The sequence below is a fragment of the Mesocricetus auratus genome, unplaced genomic scaffold (assembly GCF_017639785.1).
Source record: "Mesocricetus auratus isolate SY011 unplaced genomic scaffold, BCM_Maur_2.0 Super-Scaffold_100054, whole genome shotgun sequence".
Classification (NCBI taxonomy): Eukaryota; Metazoa; Chordata; class Mammalia; order Rodentia; family Cricetidae; genus Mesocricetus; species Mesocricetus auratus.
The window spans coordinates 3,539,796-3,556,535 of record NW_024429231.1 but is presented as its reverse complement, the minus strand read 5'-3'; the positions used below and the strand labels follow the sequence as shown (position 1 = coordinate 3,556,535).

Below are 16,740 nucleotides of genomic sequence, written 5' to 3'. Positions count from 1 at the left end.
GAACACATGAAACATGGAGTCTGGCCGGGCGGTGGTGGCACACGCCTTTAAGCCCAGCACTCGGGAGGCAGAGGCAGGCGGATCTCTGTGAGTTCAAGGCCGGGCTGGACCGACAGCCTCCAAAACAATACAGAGAAACCCTGTCTCGTAAAACCAAAAAAAAAAAAAAAAAAAAAAAAAAAAAAAGAAAAGAAACATGGAGTCTGTTTTGTGTTGGTCAACCACTCCTGAGCATGGGGCGAGGAGTTCAGTTGATATGCCCAGTTCACTCTGTTGGAGAAAACCGGTTTTCTCTTTCCCATGTATCAGCTGCAAATAGTCTCTTAGATAGGGGTGGAATTTTGGTGCTGGGATTTTGTCTGGAAAACACAGACCTGCACAAATCCTCCTTAGTTATAATGTGTGAGTGAGTAATTCGCATTCATTGCTTTGGGAACTTCTGAAAAGGAGACAGGACTTCCATTACACCCTTCTATGACATCCTATTACAACATGCTTGAAGTGCGTGGCCAAAACCGCAACAACAAACCAGTAAATACTGCTCTGGATCTCTCAGGGGTTCAGGAGTCAGTCGCTCTGCCTGGGGGAGTAAAGGCTAGGGGCTGTCCTCACAAAGGTCCAGCAGGCAGTAACAACCAAAGAGTGTGAGAAGCCTCAACAGGTGAGACCTTCCAGACACTTTCCAATATGAGGGCCCAGGGGGACAGGACGAGACCTGTCTGCAGAGGCCAGAGCTAGGAATGAAGATCATCGCCTTAATTGCGACACTATCTTCCCCTCCAGATTCCGAATTCCATTTTCCTAGTGCTCATTGGTACATTGTACTGTTTAATTACCACCAAAATCATGACAGTGTCTATAAAAGCCATATTACAGGAAAATTTATCTTAGATGAGAATTAGCCACACTGATGATCGGAATTAGGGCAGGCATTTGCTGAGGGTAAGGACAATTCAAGGGCACAACAGACAATAGCAAGCTCCAGGTGTATTGCCGAGGGCGTATTTCCGCCCTGGGGCTAGGCTTAGAAGGCGACCACCGCCACCCAATACTCTCAGGCTCCCAAACGCACAGCGAAGCGGGCCAAGGCAGCTCCGGGAAGACTCCAGACTGGACCCTTCCCACGGTCAGGCTCAGCTCCCTTCCCCACCACGCTGTGCCATCACTGTCAGGTCAGCCGCTCTGGGCAGCATGGGGCACGTGGAGAGCTTTCTAGATGACTGAGCGTGATCCGGAATTACGAGTGTCGGTGCGGAACACATTCCCAAACGGGTGTGTGTCTGGAGGCCGCGAGGTCAGATCTGACAGCTTTGACCGAGTTCCTGCGCTCTGGGGGGTAGGACTGGCCCCAGCATCCTCCGCCTTCCTGCCCCCTGGGCCGAGCCTAGTCCCTAGATTCGTCCCGCTGGCCGAGCCCAGCTCCCCGCCTTGCCCGGCCTCTTAGCCTCGCCCCGCCCCTGGCCTCCGTGGCCCCGCCCCGTGCCAGCCCCTCCCGGAAGCGCCGTCGGAGCGTGTGCATGGCGCGCGAGTCCTGTGTCTCGGGGGCTGACTCCGCCGCGGCCGCGCTCTTCGCCTGGGTACGTGGCTCCGCCCCCGCGCTCGGGGAGCGACTGAGGGGGTTCGGAGACCCGGGAGCGCCCGGCGTCTGCGTAGGTGGCGGGGGAGCTGGAAGGCAGAGGCCCGAGCCCGGGTCCTGGGTTTTAGTACTGTGGGCTGCGGCAGGGAGGAGAGGGTGCGGAGGGAGGGTCTCCCCGCGGTGCCTGCGGGCCTTGCTGCTGGTAGTGGGATGAGGACCCGAGCGACTGAGCCACTTCGGGAGGACCCTACCTTCAGGGCAGAGCGTCCATTCTGGGAAAGCCCTTGGCCACCAGAGCGCCCGGGAAACCAGCGTGGAGGCTGGACGGAGAGAAGATTGCTTGGTGCCAGAGCTTGTGGGGGCCACCTGTGTCATCCTTTTGCCTGGGGGATGGAAGGCTCCTTTCCAGCGCCGTCACCCTGGGGAGCATCCTTTGGATGTGAGGCCTGTGGAGTGTGGCCGCGCCGGACGCAGATCCTGCCTGCGTATTTGCTGTTTCTATGGTGTCCTCGGATCCTATCTCTTCTGGGGGTGTGGGAGTCAGGTTTGACGCTGAGCTTTGAGAGAACCATGGTCAACCCTGTGTGTGACTGGAGAGGAGGCTTTATGCTCGCGAATGTAGAGGACATGCGTGGCAAGGAAGCGTATGTTGGGTGTTGCACTTCTTAATATTAAATGCCAAAATTGTAATGGAATGCATGATTTGTTAAACGGCAGTCTCCTTAGCTACAGCGGAGGTGTTCTGAGAGTGAGCACTGAGCTGGTGGTGTTCACATTGTCTCTCCTGGTGCCTGGCATCTTAGAGACCCCAGGCAAATACTTGTTGACTAATGACTGAATGAACGAATGGATGAAATGAATGGATGAGTACCTGTGTTAATGTTTGGGGTTCCAGTTCCTGTTGTAGAGGAGGCCAACACACCCGTGTTTCTGCCAAAATTAGTATTTATTGACATACCTTTCACTTGTTGGGTGTATGGCTGTTGGAAGGGAGAGCATGGCATGGCCTAGCTGGCTCAGCTCCTTGAGGTAGCCCTTGAAGTGGGGGCGGGGTTAATAACTGATTGTGTCGTTGTCTGTCATTTTCCAGCTAGGAGACTGCTGTTATTTTGGCAGAGGAAAAACATATGACAGAAAAAAGCCTTTCAGATGTGGCCTTGAATGGACAGACAGAAACAGGGCTGAGCCTCACTTTACTAGTGTGCGTGGTGGCCTGCTGGGGTGTTCTTCTCCTGCATGACCAGGGTGGCTTCTGCTGCTGTGACAAAGCACCACAGACTGGGTTCTTAAACAATAGAATTTATTTTCTCACAGTGCTGGAGGCTTCGAGTTCAAGATTAAGGGTGTGGGCACTTTTGGTTTCTTTGAGGCCTCAGGTGGTTGTTTCTTGGTGCATGGGTATCCTTGGTATCTTAGGAAGAGACGAGATGGACAGGACTAGGGTCCCACCCTTATGGTTTCACCATTTAACCCTAATTACCTCTTTAAAGGTTGTGTCTCTAAATACAGTTGTACTGTGAGATGTCAGAGGTTAGGGCTTTAACGTAGAAATTTTATAGAAACATAGTTCATCCTTTCACAGGGATGTGTGTGTGTGTGTGTGTGTGTGTGTGTGTGTGCGCGCGCGCGAGCGCACGCGCCTGCCCTCTGGGTCCCTTGTAAAGAAGGAAGGTATACATAGTTATCATAGGGTATATTAAAATGTCCTTTACCCAGCTTTATCTTGGGTTTAAGGCCCCTTCTCTACAGAGACTGGTACATAGCAGGAACCTCAGATTGCCCTTGCCTGGCTGGCTTCTCCCTCAGGTGTTCCTCATCTTGCAAACCTGGAAACAGGACAGTCAGGTTGGATAGAAACTCCAGCATATGCTCTCTGCTTCTCTCTGCAAGTGTGAATTTGACCTTTCCCAGGTGGAGACTTGTACCTGACATCCACACTTGGCCAGTGCAGCTTGAGGTTTAGGAGAATAGCTGTGAGCAAGACCAAGTCCCTGCCTTCGTGGTTTCTAGGAGAGGAGGTAGACCAGTCAACAGGCAGGACACACTGTAGTGCCAGGGAATTACAGAGAAGAAGAGAAAGGGGATGGAGTGATGGAGGTGAGCAGTAGTCTAGAGTCATGTGGCTTAACCTCTGGGCTGGTCCCAAAAGCAAACTTCCTTAGTTTCTTATTGACACAGTAAGAGCTATTGAAAGAAGCAGGCTTCTAACTTGCTCACCCATTTCATCTGTAAAAATGGATGCTAGCACTCCTTAGTTGTGAGGGCTAAAAGTGTCTGTCGTATGTGGAGAAGCCCTTAGTTGGAGCTTTGTTGTTCCCAAGACCCTCTTGACCTGTGCCCCTCCCATAGCTCGTTCTTTGTCTTGGAGCCCTGCTAGCTGCTCAAGGTGGCTGGAAAAACCCAGCAGACAGGAGGGTTTGAAGTAGTGTGTTTCGCACTCATGCCTTGGTGGTTGTTTTACATCACATGTAAAATGAGAATTCAGGGACCCTCAAAAACAGATTTTAAATGGCTTTACCACTCACCTCCAAAAGAAGCAGCTTGGGGAGTAGACACTTGAAGAGAGGAATTTCTGAAATATTAAGAAGATTCTCCTTACGGGTTCACAGTTCCTCTTGTTTAACCGAATATGGCAAGCTCTGAATACTTGGAACATACTGGGCTCTTTACAGTGTCTGTTCACTGTTGTATATGTGTCTTTTGTTGTAGGGATGTTACTCTTTCCCTTAATGGACATTGCCTTCATCTTTACAGCATCTTTGTGGTCTATATTTGTAAATATACTGAAGTCTATTAGGTAACCTAGCTGAAAAGATTTCAGACTAGAGAATTTTTTTCCCTTCCAGTGCTGGAGATTGAACCTGGGGACATGCTAGGCAAGCGCTCTCTGCTGTACCCCTGGACCTGTGCTATGTGTGCACTTGACGTGTAGATCTAAAAGGGGGATCTGAATCTTGGAGTTGGCAAATGCTGTACTTGAAAAGCCCCTTTAGAGATTCCCTGCCTAGGTCTTGTACTGGACAGATGAAATGGCAATGCTTCATATTAGGGACGCAGCACCCTTAGCTAACTGAGTAAACACAGAAAGTCATTGCCTGTGCCCCAGTGAGGGTGTGGGGAGGGGAGCGCAAAAATAGCTCCATAGTGTTTCCTGCTAACTTTCCCCTCATCTCCTCCTCCCCCAATTCTTTTCTTTTCCTGGATAATTAGCGTTTTTTTTGTTTTTTATCAGATGGGATCCTTGAGCTGATTCCCAAATACAATTTAGTCTTGATTGGTTTTTATTGCCCTTGTGACACAGCATAGGAAGAGAAATGACAATTGAAGGCCTTTGGTCAGATTGGCCTGTGAGCATGTCTGTGAGAGATTACTTTGGTTGATGATTGATGTGGAAGGTCCAGTCCACTGTGGGTGGCACCATCCCTAGGTTGATGGGCCTGGGCTGTTTAAGAAAGTTAAGTGGAGAGAACCAGAGAGCGATTCACACACAGGTAGTGTTCTTCATGGCTTCTGCTTGGTTCCTGCATTTTCCTTCCCTAAATCAATTGTCCCCTGTCCAACCTGTATCAAACTGGAGCAAGGGTTATATACCTGATGGGAAAGGTGAGCCACATGGTTGTCTAAGTTGGGATGCCAAGGATGCCTCAGAAATAGGAATCACAGTGCTCACAGATGGGCCTGGTTTCTCAGTGTAGATTGCCCAAGTCAGCCTCTTGAGAATGCGTGTGTGAAATGTCATGGGCTCTGAGAGGTGTGTCAGGGTGAGGGACACTGACAGTCGGGCTCTCTAATTGCTTTCCTTCCGTGTTGTATTTCATCTGCAGGGTGCAAATAGCTACGGGCAGCTTGGCCTTGGCCACAGGGAAGATGTGCTTCTGCCCCAGCAACTGAGCAACTTCTGTGAGCCTGGGTGTATCAAGAGTGTCACAGGAGGAGGGGGCCATTCTGCAGCTGTCACAGGTAGTTCCCTTCACAAATGGATAGCCACTTACTTTTGTATTGAGGTATTTTCCCTTGGATGTCATCTTGTCATCTTTTAGTCTTTTGTATTTGTCAGAGAGCAAGGTTTGTTTTTGTGAAAGAGCCAAATAACCATTAAGGGAACTCTGTTTTATCAGAGCTTGGAATTTTGAGTTCTTTAAGCTCCCTTTCCCTGCCCTCTTATACAAATAAGACTTAAGGTCATAGTCAAGTTGGTGGACATGTTACAACCTGTTTAAGCTTTACTTGGAAGCCTTTGCAACTAAGTGGACTTTCCCTTGAGATCAGGAGCCTTTCCTTGGCCTTAATTTTCCATCCTAGTGCTCAGAGGGTACCAGGTGCCCCCCATGCTTCGGCTTAGCCAAGGCTGGCATTTGTGTGGCATCTGGTTAGGAATGGGAGCTGTGGCTCAAACTCCCTGCGTTCACACACTCATTGTGTCGTTCATCAGCTCTGCAGCTCTGGCAGAGTCTCCCTTTATGGCCGAGTTCTACTCTGACTTCTGGTGCAGTGATAAAGTGCCTGACCAAAAGCATCGGAGGGGAAAAGGGTCTACTTGACTTGATATACGAGGACACACTTCATTGTCGGGAGGAGTCAAGGCTGGAACTTAAAGCGCGGAGGGAAAGAAAGGCATCATCCTTGCCTGCCTGCTGCTTGTACTCGGCCAGCTTTCTTCTCTCTAACACAGTTAAGGGCCCAGCCCATGAAATGGTGTTCCCACATTCAGACTGGGTTTCCCATCTCAATTAATAACCGGGACAGGCCGGTTGTTGGTGGCACACGCCTTTAATCCCAGCATTCGGGAGGCAGAGGCAGGCGGATCTCTGTGAGTTCGAGGCCATCCTGGTCTACAAAGCGAGTTCCAGGACAGCCTCCAAAACAATACAGAGAAACCCTGTCTCGAAAAAACCAAAAATAAAAAATAAAAATAAAAATAACCGGGACAGTCCCATAGACATGTTCACTTGTCAACCAGGTCTAGATAATTTCTTATTAAGACTCCTTCCTGGGGATTGTAGGTTGTCGATTGATAGTAAAAGCTAACTAGCACACTCAATTTTCTCTTCTCCTGTCCCATGGGGATAATAAAAGCAGATAAACTCAGGGTATTTTCAGGACTGTTTTAGGACTTTTACAGGTCTTTGGTGTTCCTGTCATCATGGATTCTTCCCTCCTTTTGTAAAGAAATGTTAAAAGTTGTATTTTGCATCTGTACTGATATAAAGTAATTATACTCAATAATGGCTTTTGAATTATGTATGAATTATTGTTACATTAAAACAATTTAAAATTAAGCCATTCGTATGGGCCTTTCAAAGTATTATGGATATGTGTGGAAAGGCCTCCCACGTTCAGCTCTTAGGATAGCTCCTGGCACATTCTAAATATTGAGCTGGTGTTGGTTTCCTATGATCATAGATGCTCCATTTGGTGATTGATTGGCACTTGTTAGAGAACTGGAAGTTTCCATTTATACATTAGATTTGAGACCCTGGGCCTGATGTCTTTGGTTCGACAACACATTAGCATGCATCAGTTAATAACATTAACATGGGCAAGAAGCCCGTGTCCATGGCTCCAAATAATGCATGGTAATTTTTTCTTTTGGAGTTGTGACTGTCCCTGTGCACTCTGGCACTGGAATGTTGTTTTAACTTTGGTGCAATGGCTGTGCCTTAATCTACTGCTATTTCAGTCACTGGCCTGCTCAGCCTGGTGGGAATTCTGTTCCTGCAGGCACCGGGTCTGTCACTGCTGCTAAAGGTAGCTTTAACTAAATCTCTATGGTTCTACTTATAAATAAGACTCAAGATTCAAAGGCTGGGGTGAAAACCTATGTGCTCAAAGAGGTGGAGTAGGATCTAGCTAACCCTCTCACCATGTCTGCATCTCTAAAGAGAGCACCCTTCCACTCAGCCATAGCATAAAACGCTGCACCACTCCAAATTCCTGACTTCTCTTTATCTCTTGTGATGCCCTCTGATGCTCTGTGATTACTTTCTGTCAACTAGTTGCTAACTCAGCTCCTGACCCAAGGTTAATTTTACTAAATTAATGCAAATGCAAACTCAGGGTTCACAGTGTGATGGGATACCCAACAGAGCTTTCTGTTTTGCAGATGGAGGAAGTCTTTTTGTTTGTGGCCTGAATAAAGATGGGCAGCTGGGGCTTGGTCACACAGAAGATGTTCTGTGTTTTACCATCTGCAAGCCTCTCCTTGGTTGTCCAATCCTACAGGTTGCCTGTGGCTGGGATTTTACTATCATGCTCACAGGTAAGTTCACTCTTGGGTGGAAATCACCATCAACACTTTGGGTGATAGCAGTGTAGTGGGGGCCCTGGTTAAATAGAAGCCTCTGTGCTTTTGAAGAAAAACAAAACATCCCCAAACCCATAAGTGTTCTCTATGACTATGTAGGGAAATTACAGGGTACCTGTTACAAGGAGAATTTTAACTATAAAGGAGATCAGACTGGAATCTGTTTGTCAGAGACTAGGGGATGGATTAGGTCTCCTTAGGTGGTCATTGCTAGTCCCAGAAGTTCATTAGAGCTATGCTCCTGGTCAAGCTGACCAGGAGTGCCATTAAGGGTTATTATGGACAGTGTGCTAGATGTCTTAGTTAGCGTTTCTAGTGCTGTGATGAAACAGCGTGACCAAAAGCAACTTGGGGAGGGAGGGGTTAATTTGACTTCTGCTTCCACTCACTGTTCATCACTAAAGGAAATCAGGAAGGAACTCAAGCAGGGCAGGAGCTTGGAGTGAGGAGTAAGAGGCCATGGAGGAGTGCTGCTTACTGGCATGGTCCCCATGGCTTGCTTAGTCTGCTTTCGTCCAGAGCCCAGAGATGACATCACCCACAATGGGCTGGGCCCTCTCCCATCAATCACTGATTAGGAAAATGCTCTGTAGCCCGATCTTGTAGAAGCATCTTCTCAACTGAGGCTCTCTCCTCTCCATGACTCTAGCTTGTGTCAAGTTGAGGTAAAGATGGCTAGCACTAGATAATTATGAGGGAGTAGGGATCTCACCACAATAGGTGCAGGTCTTTCCTGCCAAGGGACTTTCATGGTGACATTCCTGAGGATTACACCCAGGGCTTCACATGTGCTAGGTATGGGCTCTACCACTGCATTATTCCTCTGTCTCCCTTTAAAAACATCTGGTCTCCGTGAAGACAGGTAACAGAGTGAGATATGGCTAAAGAGTTATTAGAATAATTCTTTTGGAAGCAGCAGATATTGTTACCCTGTTAATTGATTTCTCTGTCCAACTTAGTCCTTTCTAGCTGGCCAGTCTGGGTCTACAGGACCACCTGTAGTTTCTTGCTCTCAGTTCTTGTGGATTTTCAGATGTGTAGTGAAAGGTTTTTTTGCACATAACCTCTACAGAGGTTCCAGTGTCCGCTGCCTTCATTTTATGTGTCACACTCCCTGTGGCAATGCCCAGTGGTTCCTGCTCCAGAATAGCCCTTGTTGTCTGACTCATGAACTGTTGTCCCTATGTAAGCCTTCCTTAGCAGTTACCATTTCTCTTTTGCAGAGGAGTTCCATATGTAACCAGTTTGGCAGTAATTATCAGACTCCAGATGGGCTGGGGAGGCAGCTTGCTGAGCTTGTATGAGGCCCTGGCTAGATTAGCTCTGAAAAAAAAAAGTTCCTTACATATGAAGAATTTCAGGGTTAGCTATCACTTTGTGAAGTACTTGTTATGGGCCATGTTAGAGTCATAATAGGCAGAAGGAAGCACCATTTCCCAACACATTGCAGCCGGTTGTGAGAAAGGCACAAAGCAGTCAGAGTTGGAAATCAGATATCAGAGTTCTATGGATGTAGGTTAAGTTGGAAGACAGGGTTCATTGTGGAGCCAAGTGGTTCTAACATTCCTCTGGTCCAAACTTGCTCTCCAAACTCTAGACTTGTTTCACAGGGGAAACCCTCACCATTCCAGGCCACACCTGTCTTGTCCTTTTCCCTAGACTCGTCAGGTGAGATCATGAGGAAGGGCAGGGAGGATAAAGGCCACACTGCATGGAACTTGTCGAATGGCGACATGGGAAGTGAGGTGGAAACATGGAACGGGAGTGAGTATTTGCTCACTCCAGTGCTAGGCCCCGGGCTGAGTGTTTGCACGGGTCATCCACCATGAAGGGTACAGACGACGGGTAATCTTTACTGTGGAGGAATAAAAGCAGGGAAGTGGCCAGGAGGCTTTGAGGCACAGGGCCCCTGGTGCTTCCTCTTATCCCTGTTTCCCCATTAGCCACAGGTGTCTCACTTCTTAGATTTGTAATCTGAATACTTATGTTTTGCAGAAACAGGTCAAGTTCTGTCATGTGGATCCAATGCCTTTGGCCAATTAGGTGTGCCACACGGCCCTCGAAGATGTGTAGTCCCCCAGGCCATTGAGGTGAGGACATCCCAATTTTAGCTTGTTCTGTCTTCCTGTTTCTAGACTGTTCCATTTTTTCTCACCTACAGTGAAAGACTAGTAGGCCCTTGAAAGCCCAGGGAGTGGTAGAACTTGAATTGGAAATAAGTTCTTCTGCTAAAAATCAGAGGGGTCAGTGCTGGTAGAAAAATCTGTCTTCATGCATGTTATAAGATTTTATAAGCTAGGACAGTTAGTAATGCATCTTATAAGCTTGTTGCTACTAATGGGGACTGAGTCTATGGCTGTACCACCCTGATGTGCCCGATCTTGTCTAATAATGGGAACTGTGTTGCAAACCGGTCCGAATGTGATTTGCCTCAAGACACTGAGTCTGGGGTCTGGGAAGATGGACAGTGAGTAGAGCACTTGCTGTGCAGTCTTGAAGACTTGAGTGTGGCTCACCAGAATCCATTTACATCTGGGTGTATTAGCACAAGTCTGTAATCTCAGTGCTCCAGTGGAAGGATGGGGAGTTAAGAGGAGTCTGCCTCGGAGCTCCCAGGCCAGCTAGCCTGGCATATGAGATGGTGAACAGCAAAGTGGAAGGGGTAGACCAGCCCTGAAGGTGCCCTCTGACCTCCTCCTGCATGTGATGGTGTATGCCTGCATTCATGGACATATGTATGTACACACACACAAAAGACAGGAGATTCAGAAAATGGTAGTCAAGTGCTATTCTGCAGAAATATCATATGATTGAAAATTTTCTAAAAGCCCCATTTAAAAACAAGTAAGCTGAGATTAGTTTTTAAATAACTTTATTGAGATATGGTTCAGATAACATTGAATTCATCCCTTTGAAATATATACTTCACTGTTTTTCAGTGTGTTCTTAGGGGTAGCTGCCATTGTCATTATTGAATTCTAGAACATTTGCATCATGGCAAAAGGAACTCTACATTCAATACTAGTGGCTTCCTGTCTTCCATCCTCCAGCCTCTGGTAGCTGCTAGTGTACCTTCACTATGGATTTATGTGTTCTAGCCATTTCAGACAAATGTAATTGTACATATGTCGTTTTGTGTGTCTCTCTTTTTTTTTTTTGGTTTTTACGGGACAGGGTTTCTCTGTTTTGGAGGCTATCGGTCCAGCCTGGCCTCGAACTCACAGAGATCCGCCTGCCTCTGCCTCCCGAGTGCTGGGATTAAGGGCGTGCGCCACCACCGCCCGGCTTCATGTACTACTTTTAAGTTTTATGTGTGCAACATGTAGTGTATGTATATGATATACACAGACATGTACTAATTATATACTATACATTTACTAATATATATGTGATTTTAATGACATTTAAAAACGATTTATTTATTTTTATTTTATTTATATGTATGTTTGCATGTGTGTGTGTCTGTGTACTGTGAAGGCCAGAACAAGGTATTAGATACTGGTACTGGAGTTACAGATAGTTGGGAGCTTCCATGTGGGTGCTGGGAATTGAACCCAGGTCCTCTTGAAGCACAGCCAGGGCTTCTGACCTCTGAGCCACCTCTCCAGCCCCTTGACCTTTTTTTTTAAAGTATAGAGTCTCATGTAGCCCAGGCTGCCCTCAGATATGTTATAACTGAGGCTGGACTTGCACTCCTGGCCTTTCTGCCTCCACCTCCCATGACTTCTGTAACAGATTCATCACCACACCCAGCCTAGCTTTAGAAACTTGAAAGCTAACTTAATCTGTCTAACCTATTGTTGTTTGTATAAACATAGATGTAGCATTTGTGAGTTAGGTGGTCCCTTCTTTTGTACTGAGGTTCTGATGGCTGTGCATGTTTTACTTACTCTTTGAAGCTAATGACATGCCAGTGTTCAGTGTCTACGTGTAGCAGTGGCCATGGTACAGAGTGGGTGGGAAGCAGAACTTTTGGCTTTTTTTTTTAGACTTTTTTAATTGACTTTGTGGATTTCACATCATGCATCCAGATCCCATTCATCTCCTTGTCCTTTTATATCCATCCTCTGTCCTTGTAACCTCCCCCACAAAATAACATAAAATTTAAAAGAAAATTAAAAAAACAGCAAAATAAAGCCAAAACCAACAAACATACAAACATACCCTCTAGTTCCTACATCTTTACTTGTAAGTGTTCATTGCAATGAGTCGTTGGTCTGGTTTGAGGCCTCTGGCTTCTACTACATCACTGGTAATGGGTTCTCACTGGGGCTCCTCTTGGATATCCTGTTGTCGCCCCAGATTACAGAGGCCCCTTGACATGCTCCAGCAGTTCACAGATGAGGTGGATGTTGGGGTGGGTTGACTCATAGTCCTGGCTCTGGGCATGGATGGTAGCTGGGTTGGTCAGCCCACCAACTTTCCCCCTTCAGGCAGCCAGGAGCAGGGGCAGGGCCAGTTCTGCTCTCATACACTTAGGGCCGGCTCACCTGTACCCACACCACCAGGGCCAGCTCTACTGTTTTGCCTAGAAGAGGTGCAGGGCCTAGACTCTTGGCTTTTGTTTAGTTTTCATGACATCCCACATTACAGGGTTGCGAAGTTTACGTGTGCTTTACTTTGGTTTCTGTTGCTGTGATTAGCATCATGATGAAAAACAACTTAGGGAAGGAAGGGCTTGTTTCATCTCACGACTCTCAGGTCACACTCCATCACCCTGAGCGAGGTCAAGGTAGGAACTTACAGCACGGACCCGGTGGCAGGAGCTGACGCAGAGACCTGGAGGATCTGCTTAAGGGCTTGCATTCAGCTTCATGTGCAGTTGCCTTTCTCCTACCTCCCTGGAGTGGTCCAGGAGTGGCGCCGCTTGCAGTTGGCTGGGTCCTCCCACATCAGTTAATCAAGAAAATGTCCTGCAGACTTGTCTACAGGCCAGTCCTACCAAGTCATTCTCTCAACTATGATTCCCCCTTCCTATATGATCCTAGTTTGTATCAAGTGGGAATAAAAAAATAAAAGCATAATATTGCAAATGGTCCTGATGGGAATAGGAAAAAATCCAGGGGTTACACTGAAATCAACAGTGAGTTTCCCTGCCTCAAGTTCCATCTGACTTCTCAACTTCCCACTGCCACCTAATCCCTAATCTCTGATAGGAGTGGGAGACACCTTTTCATTGCAGCGTGCAGCTGTGCTCCTGTCACCTCGTGGATTTCAGTTGCTGCCCTGCGGTCTGCTGTTTCAGAATAATGGTTCCCAAGGCCTACCCACAAGCCGAGTTCCACAGAGTTCTGGGTCCCCTCTGTAACTCCCCGGAGCAAATAGGTGGCCTTGTAAGAACCTACATATGTTATAATTAATCTATCTTAATTATAGTTGATATAATTAAAGAAGACAGGAAGGGACAATGGTTAAAATATGCTGGATGACAGAGTTAGTAACTAAGAACATTTTGATGGCCTGTCTCCCATGTGACAATAGGCGGGATATACCAGAGTGAGAATTGATGGAGACTCTCCGTCCGTGGATGGCAGCTGCCAAGTATGGCACTGGATTTAGGTAGTGAGGACACTGGTGGTGAACACCTGTCTTAGCACCTGAGAGATTTATGATTTAGGGGCACATGGTAAATACATGCAGCACCATTGTCATGCTAGGATCATGATAGATGCTCATATAGTCCCAAGGAAGGAGGATTGGACTCTTAGCTAGCAGGAAATTCACCTAAGTCTTACAGTTGAGTTAGAACTTTCCCTGGCTTAGGATAACAGGATGCAGAACAGGTGCCAAAGAACATTCTAGGCCAAAGGAGCAGTGTGGAAGTCTATATGGAAGAATAGATAAGACAGGCATTTGGGATGCTGTCAGCAGGTGGTCAGGCTGGAATATGGGGAAAAGTGGGTGTACCGGAATGGAGTTGGGACCCATGGGTAGTAGAATAGCACACAAGATAAGAACGTAGAGAGTTGGGCCTGGCCTGTTAGTTATTTTTATAAAAAAGGAAGGTAGGAAAGAAGATGTGTTTAAAGAACCATCTATTCAAACTGTATTAGCAGTCAGATTCTATTATGCCTGAAGCTAAGGTGATTGGGGACACCAATGTCAGAAGTATCGGTTTCCTGAAGGAAGATCAGAGCCTTACTCTCTAAGCCAGTCATACTGTTCTGGTGTGATGGATTCTTTTGTGTGTGTGCACAGGCTCTAGGCATACTGGTCCTTAGGACTTATTCTCAGGCTTTACACTCTTCCTTGAAAAGACAGTGACTGAGGGCCAGGGACATAACTCAGCATGCAGGAAGCCCTAGGTTTAATCTCCAGCACTGCCTAAACTAGACATGGTGGTGCATACATTTAATCCCAGCACTTGGGAGGCAGAGGCAGGAAGATCAGAAGTTCAAAGTTACCCTTGGCTACATAGCACGTTTGAGGCCAGCCTGGGATATGAGGCCACAGAGGGAGGAGGAATCCAGAACACATCCAGAGGGAGGGAAACTCAGTGATAGCTGCTGCAGCTGGGTTGTTTCTAAATAGTTCATTAGTTGTCTGCTGTAGTGTGACATTAGCTAAAGCAAGCATCATCCCATCATTTGTGAGGGTCTGGACTGGTGCCTCTGAGCTGGTCTTTCACAGAGCAGCAGTGAAGACATAGCTAGGTCTGTACACACCTCCACGGGCTGAACTGGGGTACCCACTGCCAAGCTCTTACAGTGGTCTGCCGGGAGCCACAGTTCCCTGCTATGCGCCCCTTTCTGTACCTGTTCAGACCTGGCAGCTGGCTTTCTTAAGAGACCTCAGTGCCTTTCATCACCCTGCCTCTGACTCACTCTGCTCCTTTATTCTTTTCACTAGAAGTGTGTCACTAAGTCCAGCCCACACAGGGGAGGGGAATCAAGCTCTGTGACTTGAAGGGAGTAGTATCAAAGAATTTGAGGACCTATTTTTAAAACTGCCATGTGATGTATTAGAGAGGACATGACAACTGTCTTCAAATATTTGGAAAGCTTTGTCAGGAGCTAAAGGCAGCTGGGTTCGGCTCCACCTAAAGAGATCCTTGGAGACATATGTACAAGGATGGAGCAGGTGCCTAGGGAGGTGCTGAGCCTGGTGTTACTAGAGGCGGGGACTGGACAGGGCTTCAGTGGCCATAAAGGAAGAGCTAACCTTGGCTAGGGCTCGGACTGGGTCAGGAGGGAATACCAACGCCCTTGCTATTGACGTCTTATTGGAGCACAGCCATGGTTTCTCATATGTAACTGTTTGATGTTACAGAGCTGAGCTGTGCAGCAGTAACCATATGGTATTTGGCTGTTTTGGGGAAATGTTTTCTGGAGACTTTGGAGGTCCCCACCCCCCTATCCTTGAGAGGTAGTGCAGTGTGGTACTATGATGTGATATTTTTAAATTTTACTTTTCAGGCCTGGGAAGATGACTTAATGATAAGAGTGCTTGTTATACAAGTATGAAGGCTTGGTTTTGAATCTTCAGAACTCATGCAGGAAAAAAAAGTCACAGCTGGGGCTGGAGAGATGTCTCAGTTTTAAGATTAAGTTCACAGCATCCATGTGGTACTCACGACCATCTGTAACTCTAGTTCCATGGGACCTGATATCCTCTTCTGACCGTCACAGGCGCTGGGCATGCATGCAGCACACATATATACATTCAGGAAAAGCAGTCACACAGAGAGAAACTGGGGGAAAAAGAAGCTAGGGATGGCTGTGTATACCTGTAGCTCTAGCACTGAGGGAGTCACCCAGCCTAGTTGAAACAGGGAGCTTCCAGGTCAGTGAGAGACCTGCTTCAAGGTAATAAGGTGATAGCAGAGGACACCCAGTGTCTTCCTGTGGCCTCCTTATGTACCCATACACTCATGTGCATGCAACACACACACACACACACACACACACACACACACACGTGCATGCAACACACTCATGTATAGGGAATACACACCTACTCATGTGTAGGCAACACATAAACACACACACTTTCATCTATCGATAAACATAGACACATTTCTTGGTGAGCGTATTGAATGGGGATGCTTCAGGCTACTGCATTGAGTTTGCACATGAGTTACACGAGATTTTGCAGAAGGATCTGAGATTAAATCTTGTTCTTTCTTTGCACAGCTCCTGAGAGAGAAGGTTGTTTGTGTCGCCGCTGGACTGAGGCATGCGTTAGCCACTACAGGTGACCACTCAGCCTTTATTTCCTGAGTGAGCCCATTCTGAGCAATAAAGCTACAGGAGGAAAACTTTGTAAGGAGTTTTACAAAGTCTGTGGCTCTGACTGAAAAGAAAGATCATGAGAGTCTTTAGCCAGCGGGAGGAAGGAAGTGAGCGAGCTGTCTGGCTCTCTTTGTTGTAGATGTGCTGCTGGGGTTTTCACAGTTTGATCTTCTCGTTTAGTCCTCACAGCCAAGGAGTGGTGTGAGGTAAAATCTTACCCATCGAGAGTTTGTGGAAGCGCTTGTGAGTGAGGCAGGCAGAGCTAGAGATCACCAGTGTAGACTTTGCAGTCAGCTGTGTTGCCTTCCTGCTGGATTCTAATGGTTGTTGAACGAAAAGCTTTAAGTGAGCTGTCTTCTGTACATAAGTGGGCGGCATATGTGTGGGGGGGGCGCTGGTGGAGGGCAGGTGGCATCAAGGTAAATAAGACTCTGGCCCTGGTTTGAAGGTCCTAAATTTTAGAAAACAATTGATACATAGCTAGGTCCTTTTACGAAGAGGGGTAAGGTGGGGAGATGGGTAAGTAGATACTATGATTGCCTTGAAAGCGTGAGGCTCTGAGTTCAAATCTCTGGAACCCATGTAAAAAGCTGGGCATGGTGATGTGCACCTGTAATGCCAGCAATGGT

General features: G+C 47.2%; 1 protein-coding gene across 11 annotated transcripts in view; it reads left to right on the top strand.

Annotated features, from left to right (window-relative positions):
- The first annotated feature begins 1,487 nt into the window (after nucleotides 1–1,487).
- Nucleotides 1,488–16,740, top strand: part of Sergef (secretion regulating guanine nucleotide exchange factor) — a 185,422-nt gene continuing 170,169 nt past the window's right edge. For all 11 annotated transcript variants that reach the window (XR_005873327.1, XR_005873322.1, XR_005873324.1 and 8 more), the window contains exons 1-5: nucleotides 1,488–1,649; nucleotides 5,401–5,536; nucleotides 7,680–7,835; nucleotides 9,876–9,970; nucleotides 16,013–16,073. Coding sequence is in view for 5 of the 11 variants with exons in the window: in XM_040736069.1 (XP_040592003.1) it covers nucleotides 1,518–1,649; nucleotides 5,401–5,536; nucleotides 7,680–7,835; nucleotides 9,876–9,970; nucleotides 16,013–16,073 (580 nt within the window). In the remaining 6 variants the exon portion in view is untranslated. The remainder of the gene's footprint in view (nucleotides 1,650–5,400; nucleotides 5,537–7,679; nucleotides 7,836–9,875; nucleotides 9,971–16,012; nucleotides 16,074–16,740) is intronic.